Source organism: Ursus arctos, unplaced genomic scaffold, assembly GCF_023065955.2.
Source record: "Ursus arctos isolate Adak ecotype North America unplaced genomic scaffold, UrsArc2.0 scaffold_1, whole genome shotgun sequence".
NCBI classification, from domain to species: domain Eukaryota; kingdom Metazoa; phylum Chordata; class Mammalia; order Carnivora; family Ursidae; genus Ursus; species Ursus arctos.
Genome location: NW_026622763.1, coordinates 100,231,178 through 100,246,998, shown reverse-complemented (window position 1 = coordinate 100,246,998; position 15,821 = coordinate 100,231,178). Strand labels below are relative to the sequence as shown.

Here is a 15,821-nt window from a genome sequence, read left to right as displayed (position 1 = left end):
GGGCAGACAGGGAGGAAACCGAGCCTCTGAACGTTCACTGCTCTATGGTTTGGCTTTGGCAACACACACAAGTTTTATATCATCTTAGAAGAGAATTTTAACCCTTTTAAATTTTACTCTTTATAACTTAGAATTAGGGGCACCTGGGTGGCTCAGTCCGTTAAGCATCCAATTCTTGATTTTGGCTCAGGTCATGATCTCAGGGCTGGCAGACCAAGCCCTGCCTTGGGCTCGGCACTCTCAGCGTGGAGTCTGCTTGAGATTCTCTCTCTCTCCCTCTGCCCCTCCCCTGCTCTCTCTAAATAAATAAACAAGATCTTAAAACAAAAAACAAAAAACTTAGAACTCAAATTATTTTTTTTACATGATTCTACTCTTAGCTACAAAATAATCATAAAGCACCTGGGAAGAATTCGAGTAAAAAATGTTGAAAGGTCAAATAAAACCTACATGAAGAGAACATTAAGACTTTACTGAAACACATAAAAGAAGACCTAGATTGATGGGGAGATATACCATGCTGATTTTGAGAAGACCAAAGAATGACGATTCTCTCCTCAAAAATCTGGAAATTCAATCCAATTCCATTTAAAATCTCAACAGGGGGGAGCCCGGGGGGGGGGGGGGCTCAGTGGGTTGAGCCTCTGCCTTCAGCTCAGGTTGGGACCAAGTCCCACATGGGGCTCCCTGCTCAGCAGGGAGTCTGCTTCTCCCTCTGCCTCTCCCTCTGCTTTTGTGCTCTCTCTCTGTGTCTCTCTCTCTCAAAAAAATAAATAAATAAAATTTAAAAAAAAATTAAATCTCAACAAAGATTTTTGCATGGCTTATTAGCTGATCTTAAAACTCACATACAGGGTAAAAAGTCAAGAACAGGTAAACAGTTCTTTCCTGGTAAAGAACAGGAGGAGGAAGGTGAATTCATTTTAACAAGCAAGAAAACTTACCATAAAGATTGTAATTACAGCAGTGTAGTGTTGGTATCAGACAAACCAAATATCCTGTCCTATAAATAATGCTGGGAACATTGGCCATACAGAAAAAAGTTTTAACTTCTCATCATACTCCAAAATAAACCTGAGATGAGTTAAAGACTAAAATATGAGAGACAAGTCATAAGATATTTTCAATTAAAAATAGGTATGGGGGCACCTGGGTGGCTCAGTTGGTTAAGCACCTGCCTTGGACTCAGGTCATGATCCCAGGGTCCTGGGATCCAGTCCCGCACTGGGCTCCCTGCTCCACAAGAAGTCCGCTTCTCCCTCTGCTCCTCCTCCCACTCATTTTCTCAATCTCTCTCTCTCTCTAATAAATAAATACAATCTTTAAAAAAATTAAGTAAATACTGTACTCACTTCAGCAGCGTGTATAATGAAACTGGGATGATAAAGGGGGGATTATTATGGCCCTGAGAAAGGATGACAACAAAATTAAAACCATTTAGAGTATCTGATTCTCTGATCACATGTTATCAGCTGGAAAGCAAGAAAAAAAAGTAACCAAAAAATCCCCAACTACCTGGAAATTAAACAAAATGTTTCTATATAATCTAAGAGTCGAAGAAGAAATCAAAATGGAATTTAGGAGATATTTTCAACTGAATGAGAATAAAGTTACAACCTATCAAAATTAGTAAAGCTACACTTAAAGAAAATTTATGGGAAAAATGGCTGAAAACAATGTTTTAAGCCTCTATCTCAAGAAGCTAAGAAAAGAACAACAAATCAGACCTAAGGGAAGTAGTAGGAAGGAAACAATAAAGGTAAGAACAGAAATCAATAACAAAAATAAGTAAATAAAAACAGGGAAAATTCACAGAGCTAAAAGTCTATGAAAAAAATAATAAACTGAATAAACCCATAGCAAGGGGTCATGGGAAAAAAAGGAGAAAGCACAAATTAGCATTCTCAAGGAAGGAAAAAGAGAACAGCACTGCGGACACTACAGCCATCGAAAGAAGACAGTATTATAAGCAAAGCCCACCAACGTGAATGGATAAACGGATATGGATAAAATGAAGTAAATGTGACAAATGTTAACATCTTTTGTTAGTGGTGTTGTGGATATTATCTTCTTTTTTTGTGGATTTAAGATATTTCTGAACTTTAAAGCTTTTATATTTATTTATTAGTTTGTTTGTTTGTTTATTTGATTTATTTGACACAGAAAGAGAGAGCACAAGCAGGGGGAGTGGCAGGCAGAGGGAGAGGGAGAAGCAGGCTCCCCGCTGAGCAGGGAGCCCGATGTCAGGCCTGATTCTGAGCCGAAGGCAGACGCTTAACAGACTGAGCCACCCAGGCACCCCAAATTTTAAAGCTTTTAAAGAGCGAAGTATAGGACAAAATGTATAAGATTCTTTTTGTGTTAACATATTTTGTATACACGCATAGACCATTTCTAGAAGGATAGACAAGAAAAGTGTTAATGATGGTTGTCACAGGAACGGGGAACATGGGGACAGTCGGGAGACTTACTTTTATTCTAAAACCTCTTTAAACTGATTTAATTTTTAATTTTTCTATTACTATGTGTATGTATTCATTTTTTTATCTAAGAAAATTAGTTACTAAAAAGATGATAAAATACAAGAAAAGTCTTGCTGACATCTGCCTTCCCTGCTCTGTAGGCCAGAGCCAGACTCCCACACTTCCTCGGAGGGCTTCTGCCTCCAACACACTCCCACCCTTCCTTCACCCACAGGTCCCTACCCCAGGTGGGCAGAAACTAGAAATCCAGGCTGAAGTCAAGGAGAAGCTGATCTGAGAGGGCAGAGAGAAAGAGGAGAGTAGACTAAGAGGTGGTGGGTAGGCCTGAGAAAATGAAGTCCCAGGTCAAAGGCTGAGATACAGGCTAAGGGAAGGAGGGTCCCAAAGAAAACGGATCATGGATCCATCGCATGGGGCTGGCACAGGTTTGGAAATAAGGGAAAACCAGTTGTTTCCCACTCTCCTATTTCTGCTGTACCAGTATTCCAAGGATCTAGAACTCAGGCCAATCTTTCAGGATTATTAGTATTGATTAGTATTATCGATTTTCCGTTAGAGTCCCCCATTTCAAACATGCAGTCCCATTTTCCTCACAAATCATCTAAATGTCCAAGAGAACCTCAATTCTTTGACATCTGAACTATATCACCCACGTTCCCTTTGTCAAGCAGTAGCAGAAATAAAAAACCTTTGTCATTTGCTTCAGAAGATATGGTTGTTGAAGTCATTTGGTTTTATCACAGGGATTTTTGTGGATTGGCCTAAATACTTAACCACCACTTATAACTCATTCAAAGATCAAAGCAATCAACTTTAAAGTGGACTTAAGTTGGAAAACAACTTATTTTTAGGTTGGATTCAACCTCAACTCATGAATCAGCACTTTCAACTGAGTTGATGTAGGCACATTTTTGCTTTAAACTCAATTTTAACAATATTTCCAATAGCTAATTTTCTGGTAATTTTCCTATTTCTTTAACTTAGGGAAAAAGTCCAGAGATGTTTCTTCAGATTTTTAAAGGTCTCAGAGGAAAAAAAATTAAACTTCGTAGACAAGTGGACGACGAAAACAAACAGGCAAATTACAGAAAGGATCTAAATGGTAATTAGACATGACAGGATGCTCAACTTACTAGTTGTCAGGAAAATGCTACTTAAATATGACACTGTCTTCACCATCTGACTGGAAAAGATGAAAAAGAATAGTAATATCTAATTAGTGATGGCAAAGGTGCAAGAAAACCATATCCTGTCGGATGGAGTATAATTAATACAGCAGTTTTTTGGAGGGCTTTTTGCGAGGACAGTGAAGTAATTGGCATTTTATTTTGAATTACTCAAAATTAAAATATGGTGACATCAAAATATTAACGAAGTCTCATTTTATGAATAAACGTTGACATAATTTAAATTGCCCAATTTAAAATTCTTTCAAAACTAGCATAATTATAAAGGTCAAATAAATTATACATGGCATTTGGGCTGCATCTAACCCCATGGCAGGGCCACTCAAGCTAGCTAACAGAAATACCCCCGCTGGTCAAGTGAGCCTTGAACTACAGAATCAGTAAGAAAATAAAATACTCAAAATAAAACACTCTATCAAAATTTATAATGTACATTTCTCTGGTCCTAGTAATTCCATGACTAGGAATCTATGTTACTAATATTCTCACATGAGTGTGCAAACATAAATATGTCCCAGAATGTGCCCAAAGGCTTCTGGAAATGCCCATCAATGGAGGACTGTGTATTTCTACCACGAAACACCACAGTCTTGGAAAAGGACGAGGTGACTCCTTTATGTACACTACCAGAAAAATGTTCACAATGTAGTAAGTGGAAAATAAATGAAAGAATTAAAGATTCTATTTTTGTAAACAAACAGGCACAATCCCAAACAGAAAGAATTCAAATGCAAAAGAAGCTATTTATAATTGTTATCTCTGGGGAGTAGAGCTTGGAGGAAGAGAGAAGGAATTTTCACTTCAAAATAAAAACTATAATAGCTCGTTTGTAGGTGTTAGGCAAGTTCTAAGCACTTCATTCAATGACTCCTCATAAGGACCCTCTGAGCTAAATGCTGTTATTATTCCCATTGTCAACAGCTGAGGAAACTGATATCCAAAGAGACTAAATTAGGGGCGCCTGGCTGGCTCAGTCCGCGCAGCATGCAGCTCTTGATCTCGGGGTTGTGAGTTCAAGCCCCACGTTGGGTGTAGAGATGACCTTAAAAAATTGGACAAAATCATTTGCCCAAGGTCATATATGCAGCGCGTTTGAAGCCAAGATTTGAATAGAAATAATCTGCATTAAGCAACACTCAACTGCCTGCTAATAGTTTCCTATGTATGTATGAACGGCCTTTTAAATAAACATACGAATTTTGTCTTTCAAAAATGCAAATCTAGGGGCGCCTGGCTGGCTCAGTCAGTGGAGTACCTGATTCTTGATCTCCGGGTCGTGATTTTCAGCCCCATGTTGGGGATAGAGATTACTTTAAAAAATAAAAAATAATATGCAAATCTGGGGGAATAAATTCAGCAATGTTTTTGACTTTGACACCTATCACTGTGGTAGGCAGAATAATGTCCCTGCCAAAGATGCTCTATATCAAATCTCCAGAGTATGTGACCTCACATAGCAAAAGGGCCTTTGCAGATGGGACTAAAGATCTTGAGACAGGGAGATGGTCAGATTAACTGCGTGGGCCCAACTGAATCACAAGGGTCCTTGGGAAGGAAAGGAGGAGACAAGAGGGGCAGAGTCTGAGAAGGAGATGTGACCACGGAAGCCGTATCAGAGCAGGAAAGGTTGGGCAGGCCATCATCACGGGCTTGGAAGATGGAGGAAGAGGCCAGAAGCCAAGGGATGTGGGCGCCTCTAGAAGCTGGAAGGGGCAAGGAAACAACTCCTCCCCTAGAGCCTCCAGGGGGAATGCAGTCCTACCCACACCTTGAATTTAGCCAGATGAGACTTCTGAACTCCAGAAATATAAGACAGTAAGTTGTTATTATTTACATGTGTGGTAGTTTCTTACAGGAGCAATAGGAAACCACTACAATCATTAATTACTAATTTAGTAATGATGCACTCTGTTTACAAGATTACAGGAATTCCCCTACATGGAAAATATGTATTGTGCTATGGGCTCTGAACTATGCCCCCCCAACCTCCCCCAAAATCCATACGCTGAGGTCTTAAACACCAGAACCTCTGGAGTGTGAATGCACTGGGAGAAAGGACCTACATTTATTTTTTTTGAAGGTAGGCTCCATGCCCAATGTGGGGCTTGAACTCATGACCCTGAGATCAAGAATTGCATACTCCACCAACTGAGCCAGCCCGGCGCCCCTGGAGAAAGGATCTTTAAAGGGATGATTACGTTAAATAGGTCATATGGGTGCGCTCTAATCCATTCTGGCTCGTGTTCTTAAAAGAAGAGGAAATTCGGACACACGGAGACACCAGAGGTCTGTACACACACACAGAGGACACGCCCTGTGAGGACACAGTGGGCTGGCCATCTGCAAGCCAAGGGAGAGGCCTCAGAAGAAACCAACCTTGCCAGCACCTTGAACCTGAACTAGCCTCCAGAACTGTGAGAAGGTCCATTCCTGGGGTTTCAGTCACCCAGTCCGTAGTATTCTGTTATGGCAGCCCTAGAACACTCGTGCAGATTTATATGACGTATGACTCTGGAGCTGCTTATAACTATCTTAAGTATAAAAAATACTAGTAAGTTTTAAAATTTACCCCTTGTGCTCTTATATGAATTTAGGGCCATGAAAATAGAGTTTGAGCACAGTGATTTTGTTATTTTAAGCAATATTCCTTCATCAGAAAATGTATTTTCGTTCATTTTAACAAATATATACTAAGTGCCTACCAGGTCCCCAATCTTGAAAATGGAACGATTAATAAGATGTAGTCCCTGTGCTTGAAAAACCATCTTAAAAGTATCAGTCTGGTAGTGTGACCAGACTTGGTGTAAGGTTTTTTCCCCCCTCTGGAATAAACCATTGATCAGAACCCTGAACTCTGTTAGGACCAGACTTATAATTTAGAAGGATCTGTTTTTAGAATTTACCTTGTCCTGCTCCCTAAGAGTTCTCTCAAATAATTCATACAACAACTATTTACAGAGCTATGTAGCAGGCATTGCTCTAGGTGGGTGCCAAAGACCTATTGGTAAGCAAAGCAAAGTCTTTACCGTAATGGAGCTTACATTCTAGTGATGGAGACAGACAATAAGTGAACAAATAACACAGACTATATCGTGTGGTGAAAAGTGTTATGGAAGATCTGGTCTTCCAAGGTAAGGAAGGAAGGGGTGATTTTTTTGTATGGTGGTCAGGGAAACACTCTGTAATAAGGCAGTTTCAGCAGAGACCTGAACGAAGAGCAAATCATGGGGACATCTGGAAAATACATTCTTAACAGAGAGAATAGCAAGTGCAAAGGCCCTGAGGTGGGAGCACGCTGGGTTTGTTCAAGAAACACCAGGGAGGGCAGTGTGCCTGAAGTGGAGTAGGCGACAGGGGAGAGTGGTTGAAGATCACTACGAGACTTGGCTTTTTACCCTACATGAGATAGGAAGCCACTGAAGGGCTTAAAGCAGACAAGTAATGTGACCTGATATACGTCTTAAAGGGCTAATTCCGGCTACTGTGATGAGAACACACTATTGTGGGGCAAGGGTAGGAAAGGGGAGACCAGTTAGAAGGCTGATTCAATAATCTGGTGAGACGTTATTGTTGGTTGGACCAGAGTTGGAACTGGCGCGAAGCGTTCTGCATTAGTTACCTACTGTTGCGTAAAAATGATCCCAAATTCACTAGCTTAAAACAACAGACATTTATTTCCTCACCGTGTCTGAGGTTCAGGAATGTGGGAGTGGGTGGTTTTGGCTCAGAGTCTGTCTCTCCTGAGGTTCAGTCAAGACATTATGTGGGTCTGCATCACCTGAGGCCTGGACAGTGGCTCTCGGGTCCACACTCAAGAAAGCTCATGCATATGGCGGCTGACGGAAGGCCGCAGTTCCTCATCACCCGGGCCTCTCCACAGGACTGCCTCGAGGCACAGCGGCCCACTTCCCCCACAGCGAGTGATGAGAGAAAGGGGAAAGGAGAAAAGTCAGACGTCGTAGTGTCATTTATAACCTAACCTCGAAAGTGACAGACCGTCACTCCTGCCAGATTGTACTGGTCACACACACTGACCGAGGACAGTGCAGGAGGGGATTACACAAGAGTGTGAATGTTGGGAGGTGGGCATCTTAGGAACCATCTTGGAGGCTGCGAACCACCATTCAGATTCTGGGTTTGTTGATGGATTACATCTAGCGTGTGAGAGAAAGAAAGGGACCAAGGCTAACTATAGGGTTTGGGCCTTTTTTTTTTTTTCTTTTCTTGCAGGAGGGTAAGATCAGGAGCTATTTCTGGACATGTTACATTTGAGAGCCTATTAGAAATAACTCAAGTGGAGATGTCAAGGGAGCAGCCAGATAAATATCTGAGTGTGGAGTTTCTGGGGAGATGGGCCAGCTGGAGATATCCATTTGGGACTTGTCAGCATATGGTGGCATTAAAGCCAGAGCCCGGACCCAATCCCCCAGAAGTTAAGCACAGTCAAGAGAACAGGCAGTAGAGCTAACCCCTGGCCCCCAACGTTTAGATTTGGAGAGAAGAGGAGGAGCCAGCAAGGAGGCCAAGAAGGGGCCAGTGAGGCAGGAGGAGAACCAAGAGCTCGGTGCCCCCCGAAGCCAGGGAAAGAAAACGTCCCCTCCAAGCTGAGTGCTGCTGAGAGGTCAAGAAAGCAAGAGTAACATGGTTCCGGTCCTCTGCCAGGACTGTCACCAAGGGTGACCCAGGTCCTAGAGACCTATTGCCAGTGTGTACCATGTCAGTAGGAGAGGACCTTCGGATGAGAAAAACTTTGGGGAGATCTTGGGAATACAGTAAGGAGGGAATGGGAAAAATCAAACCCAAATACCAATACTTCACAACAGCCAATAATGATTACGAGTTGATTATGCACTCTGTGCGGCTCTAAATACCGTTCATGGGCGGGTCACTGAGTGCCCACAGCGACCACATGGAATAACCACTTTTTCCCCAGGTATAAGGAGGAAGTGGGCTCACGGAGGGAGTCAGGGTCAGCCTGCGGTCACACAGCTGGGTAGAGGCAGCAGGGATTGAAATCCTGGCCACGGACCCCTGAGCCCCTCTCTGGGCCCAGGGCACGCCTCTTCTGCTATAGAGATGCCTTCTGAGGGATTCCTTAAGAACCAAGGACCAGAAGGGGGCCAAACAATATCATTGTCTGGAGTTTTCTCATCTGACAGAGACCAGGATGCTCTAGGAAGTCTAAAAACTGAAACACAGGAGACTTTGAACTTGCCAGGTGATTTAATTCAGTATCTCAGTGCTACTCGGGGCCAGAGGCCACCAGCCAGCTGGACACTGCAGCTCTCAGACAATTTTATTTTATTTTATTTTATTTTATTTTATTTTATTTTATTTTATTTTATTTTATTTTATTTTTTAAAGATTTTATTTATTTACTTGAGAGAGAGCAAGAGTGAGAGAGAGCACAGAGGGAGAGGGAGAAGCAGACTCCCTACTGAGCAGAGAGCCCCACGTGGGGCTCGATCCCCAGACTCTGAGATCATGGCCTGAGCGGAAGGTAGATGCTTAACTGAGCCACCCAGGCACCCCTCAAACCGCAATTTTAAGAGTCCCACTTTATTGCCTATTTTCCCAGGATCAGGAACCCCACAAGTGTTACCCCCAAGCCACTGTTGCCCCACCCCCACCCCTATATCCTAGCAGGGGGCACGGGTCTGGAAGTGTCTGAGGCAAGCAAGAGACTATACTCAGAACACAAGCAATGCCACTGTCCCTAGCCAGGTTTTGTGGAAGTCAATTAGAAAACCACACCGGTCTGTCAATGCATATTTGCCACTTAGACATAAGCTTTGCAGTAGTTACTGCAATGCTTAGAAAGTAAAACGGATCCTGGCATGAAAATGAAATGTGTTATATAGCAGTTTATTTTATTTTCAAGATATTATTTGCAAGTGATCTCTATACCCAATGTGGTATAGAGTCACCCCAAGACCAAGAGTCACCCGCTCCACTGAGCCGACCAGCCTCCCCTATAACAGTTGACTTCATAACTATGCAAAAACATGTCTATTTTACGATTAAGTAAGGAGTGGCTGGACTGATTTTTATTCAGTGAAACGTGGACAGTCTTTCCCCAACATGGTTCTTTTTAAACCATAATGCATTTTATAAATCCTCGCTGCAAAGAGGTTAACAAAATGAGATGTATGCAACATCAGGAATTGAAGGCAATCAATCCAGACTTTCAACTGTTTAAGGAAACTAAGCCAAAGCAAACCTACTCTCTGCCTAAAAAAACTATTACATACTATAATTTAAATATTAGAATGTCTTTTAAGAGTGTTGATTATCAAAGATCTACCCAGAATGTGTCTTTAAGAATAAGATTAATGTATGTACTTGATATTTTTGACTCTCAGTGCTTAGTCCTGTCAAATGTCTGAAATTAACTGTGGAACCCTGGAAAGTCATAGCCATTCTGAACCTCACTTGTGAAATGGGGGTAATACTGGTTACGTCACAAGGATATTGTAACAATAAAATGAGAACACATGGGGCACCTGGGTGGCTCAGTCAGTTAAGTGTCTGCCTTTGGCTCAGGTCATGATCCCAGGGTCCTGGGATCAAGCCCCATACCAGGCTCCCTGCTCAGCAGAGAGCCTGCTTCTCCCTCTGCCTGCTGCTCCCTCTGTTTGTGCTGTCTCTCTATATATCAAATAAATAAATAAATAAAAATTTTTTAAAAATGAGAACACATATATGTAAGTATTTGATATTAACTCCTAATAAAATAAAAATTCCTAAAATAGCTTCTAGTTTTCGATTTTTATACTTAAGGTAAATAATTATTAAGGAGTTTAGTTAAAGAGAATCCTTTTAAGAGACACATACTGAAGTAGTTTTGCATGAAATGATGTAACAACTGAGATTTGCTTGCAACTAATCCAGTGGGAACAGTGGCTTCGGTGTAGAGATTTTGGCCACATTTTGAGTATCCTTGAAACCAGGTGATAGGTACATGGGAGTTTGTTAAAAACCATTGTTTGTTTTTTATTTTCTATTTTAAAAATTTTATTTATTCATTTGACAGAGAGAGAGAGAGAGAGCAAGAGAGCACAAGTAGGGGGAGAGGCAGGCAGAGGGAGAGGGAGAAACAGCCTCCCTCCTCCCCCCCTGCTCCCCACCGAAGGCAGCCGCATCACCAACTGAGCCATGCAGGCGCCCTGCTTTTTAGTTGAAATTTTCATATTGTGGCAGCAAAAAGCACAGGGGAAACCGGAGGGCAGTTTGTACTTAGCCCACATGCTACCTGATTAAGTCTTCTTCTGAAGCAAACCTTGATATTAAAAAGAAATGGTAGCAATTTTGCCAAAATGATAAGAGTTCAAGGATTTGAGAATTTGATTATGTTTTCAAATAACCTTTCAATTTATTTTTAACTAAAGGAAGCCCATTTTAATTAAATGTTATAGGAAAAAACTATATTTATGCAACTTAAGATTATTAATGGAATTGACATATTCACCTGGAATCTTAAACCCTTGAAGATTTTTCCCAAGAGAAATTTCGGGATATGTTAACAATTTTCTCTCTTTAAGTACATAATAACATATCAATATTTCAAAGGATGATATGCTGGATATTTCTGCGACAAAATCTATCACTAATGAAAGGGAACTGAACGTAAGTACAGAACGTGCTCCCTTCCTTACCTTGAAGATGGGAGTTGTCTAGGAACTCTTCGTGAGACTCTTTCGCTTCTCCAGGCTTTGTTGATCGATACTCACTCCTCAGAGAGATCTTCCACCATCTAAAGATTACCTGCGATTCAACAGAAGGGGATAGGAATTAAAACTGACTCCAACACCAATAGCTACAGTTTGGTCTGGGATTTCGAAAAAGTACTGCAGCAGGCCCCTAAGGCTGTGCGTCCAGCATCAGCTGCAACTTTGTGATCTGGCGTCACATCCAATTAGAAGTGAGGTCTGTGCCTCAGTGAACATTCTCCTTAGAGATCAGGGTCACAAAATCAAAGTGCTGGAAGGAGTCCTAAAAATCTATCAAGTCAATTGATGTTAAAGTCACGCAGACCCAAATGGCTATCTGTCTCTTGAGGGTCTCTGAGAGTAGGCATTCTCTAACTTGGGGGGCCAGTTCCAAGTAATTGCTCCACTTGCTGCCCCCCTTCCTGTCTACAGGGCAGGCATGATGAGTGGCTACTTTCCTCATAGAGAGCGACAGTTACATGGCCAGCACCGGGGAAAGCACCATTATGCTTTGTCTGATGCATGTAAGTGTCATTACACAGGACACTTCTCGGTAATGGATCCGCCGATAGTCCATTTGTCTTCTATGAGCCTGTTGGTTTATCTGGAGCAAACCTCATTTCCATGGTTATGGGCTGCACGTAAGTTCTATGTTGATATCACGGCAGTGTCAACTACTGGCCCCCATGAGGAGCCCCCTGAAGCTTATCCAATGTATCTCACGTTCTTCAACCTGTAATGGAACTACGTAGTTAATTGAGATGACAAAGCTTCAGGGGAAGTGCAGAGAAACTGGTTGGCTTCCTCTCTCACTAGCATCACCCTGTAAGGTTACAATTAGGGTCAGGAGGGCTCTGCCCAAGTCAAAATGGTTAAGCAGGTGAAACTTGCTATGGGCCCTCCCCTTATTTAGTTTCCTCTCCCCCATCCCCACCCACCCATCGCTCCCTGGGGTCCTCACAGCTCCTGGGTATGACTTTTTGGGCTACCGCCCTGATCCCTACCACCTCTTTGCCTCTGTCCCTAACCCCTCCCCCCCAGCCTTTGAATTGCCCGACCACCTCATTGCTCCTCACTCCTTTCTCCATGCTTGCAGGCCTGGACTTCAGCCAGCTTTCCTCTCCCCATAGAGCTGCCTCCCTGTGTCCTGTCGTCTCCTGAGGCCCTGCTCCCACCCCTCTCCCCTTGCCTGATATCTGAAAGACTGGAGACTTTTCATACCATCTTACCTAGCACCCTGCCCTATAGAAAGTAGGTCCTTTAAAGGGTTACTGTTCATGTGGTTTTGGTGCTGAGCACTATAGAATAAGTAAGCCACAAAACCCTAAGTCCCACAAAATTGTGGTGGCTGATTCCTTTCAGGAAACCCCTTAACCTGCCACCTTTGAATTTCTGAGCAGGAGCCTCACCAAAATTGTCCTTTTTTTTTTTTTTTGATTTTATTTATTTATTTGACAGAGAGAGAGACAGCCAGCGAGAGAGGGAACACAAGCAGGGGGAGTGGGAGAGGAAGAAGCAGGCTCCCAGTGGAGAAGCCTGATGTGGGGCTTGATCCCAGAACGCCGGGATCACGCCCTGAGCCGAAGGCAGACACTTAACGACTGCGCCACCCAGGTGCCCCCAAAATTGTCCTTTTAAACATCTTTCTACCCCATCTCCACGGAGGTGAGGGCGTATTAGTCCCTAGGGCTGCCATAATAAAAGACTAAGGGCTTAAATAACAGAATTTATTTCTTCACAGTTCTGGAAGCTGGAAGTTCAAGATCAAGCTGTCGACAGGTTTGGTGTCTCGGAGGCCTCTCTCCTTGTCTGGCAGATGGCCATCTTCTTGCTGGGGCCTCACACGGCTTTTCCTTGGCGTGTGTGCTTCCCTAATATCTGTCTTTTCTTATAAGGACACTAGTCATATTGGATTAGGGCCCCACCTTTATGACCTCATTTAACCTTAGTGACCTATTCAAAGGCCCTATCACCAAATACAGTCACCCTGGGGATTAGGGCTTTGACACAGGAATTTCAAGGGGACACGACTTAGTACCTAGCAGAGTTATCTGTTACTGTATCTATCTGATGCACAGGGGCATCAGGAGAAAGAGCACGAATTCTGGAGAGAGACAGAACTTGGCTATTTAATCGCTTTATACTTCAACTTCCCTTTCTATTCCCTTTCTTTTAGATGTCATTGAAATTAACATTAAATACGACAAATATTTCTTTTCTATTAAATGAAGATGCCAGGCAATCTGAATCTAATGCTGTGTTCTTTATACCATACGATCTAGAACTTTTAGAACTAATTGGGAGGTCAGAAATAATTTAGTCCATCTCTTGCCACTCGTACAGAGGAGCAAAAAGCTTCCAAGAGGTTAAGTTAGAAGTGGTGGGTTGTGGGGCAACTGTTGTGCAGTCATTAAGTGTCTGCCTTCGGCTCAGGGCGTGATCCCGCCGTTCCAGGATCGAGCCCCACATCAGGCTCCTCCGCTATGAGCCTGCTTCTTCCTCTCCCACTCCCCCTGCTTGTGTTCCCTCTCTCGCTGGCTGTCTCTCTGTCAAATAAATAAATAAAATCTTTAAAAAAAAAAAAAAGAAGAAGAAGTGGTGGGTTGTCTCTCCCTCCGGCCGTACCACCGGAGGTATGTTACAATGAGAGCAAGTCTCGGTTGAATTCTGCCACAAGAAAGACACCACCAAGCAGGCACCACAAGAGTCCAAACTACATTTCTGGAAGCTCAAGGGAGTCCCCTCCTCGCTGTGCACATGGGCACGCTGCGGGAACCTTCACAGGAAAGTTTCTCCCTGGGGCAAGTGCGCCTGTATTACGGTGACACAATCAGCTACCCTTCAGGCCAGATCAGGCAACTAAATCCCTGGTTACGTGGAGGGTTCCAGAACACATGGAGTTCTAGACGGGGCACTACTCCAGCAGTGCTGTTACCGAGCTTATTTCTTACATTGTTCAACAGAAGACAGAGATGCACACGATTGTTGAATCACGGTATCATATTCCTGAAACTAATATAACACTGTGTGTTAACAATACTGGAATTAAAATAAAATAAAATAAAATAATAAAATAAAATATTTAAAAAGGCAGAGAAACACTTCTACAATCTTACTTGTCTCCTATCTTGCACGTTACTCATTTCATCAGTGAAAAATTATTTCCGACATTCATTAGACTAATTAACCCTCTGGTACTGATTTAGAAGGCAATATCTGAAGTGCCTGCAATAATGGCCTCTAGAGGGAGGGTCCTCAGGGCACAGACTCAAGTTAACTTGCACACAGATAAGCATCCTACTGGCTCCTCTGAGGTATTTAAAGTAAATTACTGAGAATATAACACTTGCCTAAGGAAAGACGACTGGCTAGAACCGGAATCCAAACCTCCTTACTTCTAACTCATAAACACGGGGTTTGTTCTGAGACACAAGGCTTTCTTCAAATACGACCTTTATGCTTCAGGTCAGCAGATCACCTCTACAGAGCAGAACACAGAAATCAGAATCCCTACTTAGCCTTGTCAAGACTCAGTTATGCTCCATATACTATACTTACTAAAATAGAAAATTATGTTAGATATTTTCTACCATTTATTGTCTCTCATGATAAAGTTGTGTTTTTGTGTTATTATTTTTTTTAAGTGACAAAGCCTAATACTGGTAAGGACAAGGAAAAATAAAAGCCCTTAATAATCATTGAGAAGGGTATACATTGGTTTGGCAATACCCATCAAAAACCTTAAGCTCATTCATACCCTTTGACCCAAACATTCTACTTGTTAAGAATTTATCCTCCAGAATTTATCAGAAATGTATATAACATGTTTAATAAAGGGTAGTTTGGAGAAAGGGAGACAGGGCCAAGAGGACCCAGCTCCCGCCCTGAGAGGAAACCACCCTTAAAAGGATTTGACACCACCCCGGAAGGAGCCCTCCATCTTTTCCCACGTGATAGGTAGATGACAAAAACGTGATTGGATGACAGGCACACAGAGGGTTAATCAGATTAAAACAGCCCACACCAAAGAGCCCATAAAAAACCCTAGATCTTGGGGCGCCTGGGTGGCTCAGTCCGTTAAATGTCTGCCTTCATCTCAGGTCATGATCCCAGGTCCGGGGAACAAGCCCTGCATTGAGCCCCAGGCAGGGAGCCTGCTTCTCCCTCTCCCTCTTCAGCTCCCCCTGCTTGTGCTCTCTCTCTGTCAAATAAATATATAAAATCTTTAAAACAAAACAAAACAAAACACCTAGATCTAAAGGCCAAATCGGCAACCCTCTCAGGTCCCCTCCCTCTTTAGGAGCTTTGTACTATGGCTCAATAAACTTTACTGTGGCTCAATAAGCTTTGCTTAGCAGCCCACCACTGTTCGTCTGTCTGGTCTACCTCTTCATTCTTCTAAGCAGCAGGACCAAGAACTGCGGGCACCAAAGGAGAAGAAA

At 42.7% G+C, this 15,821-nt stretch overlaps 1 protein-coding gene across 7 annotated transcripts in view; it reads right to left on the bottom strand.

Moving 5' to 3' along the window:
• The window catches only part of FBXO36 (F-box protein 36), an 86,289-nt gene that overhangs the window by 22,128 nt on the left and 48,340 nt on the right, over positions 1 to 15,821 (bottom strand). For all 7 annotated transcript variants that reach the window (XR_008956799.1, XM_026491769.4, XM_057305447.1 and 4 more), the window contains exon 2: positions 11,326 to 11,434. Coding sequence is in view for 6 of the 7 variants with exons in the window: in XM_026491769.4 (XP_026347554.1) it covers positions 11,326 to 11,434 (109 nt within the window). In the remaining variant the exon portion in view is untranslated. The remainder of the gene's footprint in view (positions 1 to 11,325; positions 11,435 to 15,821) is intronic.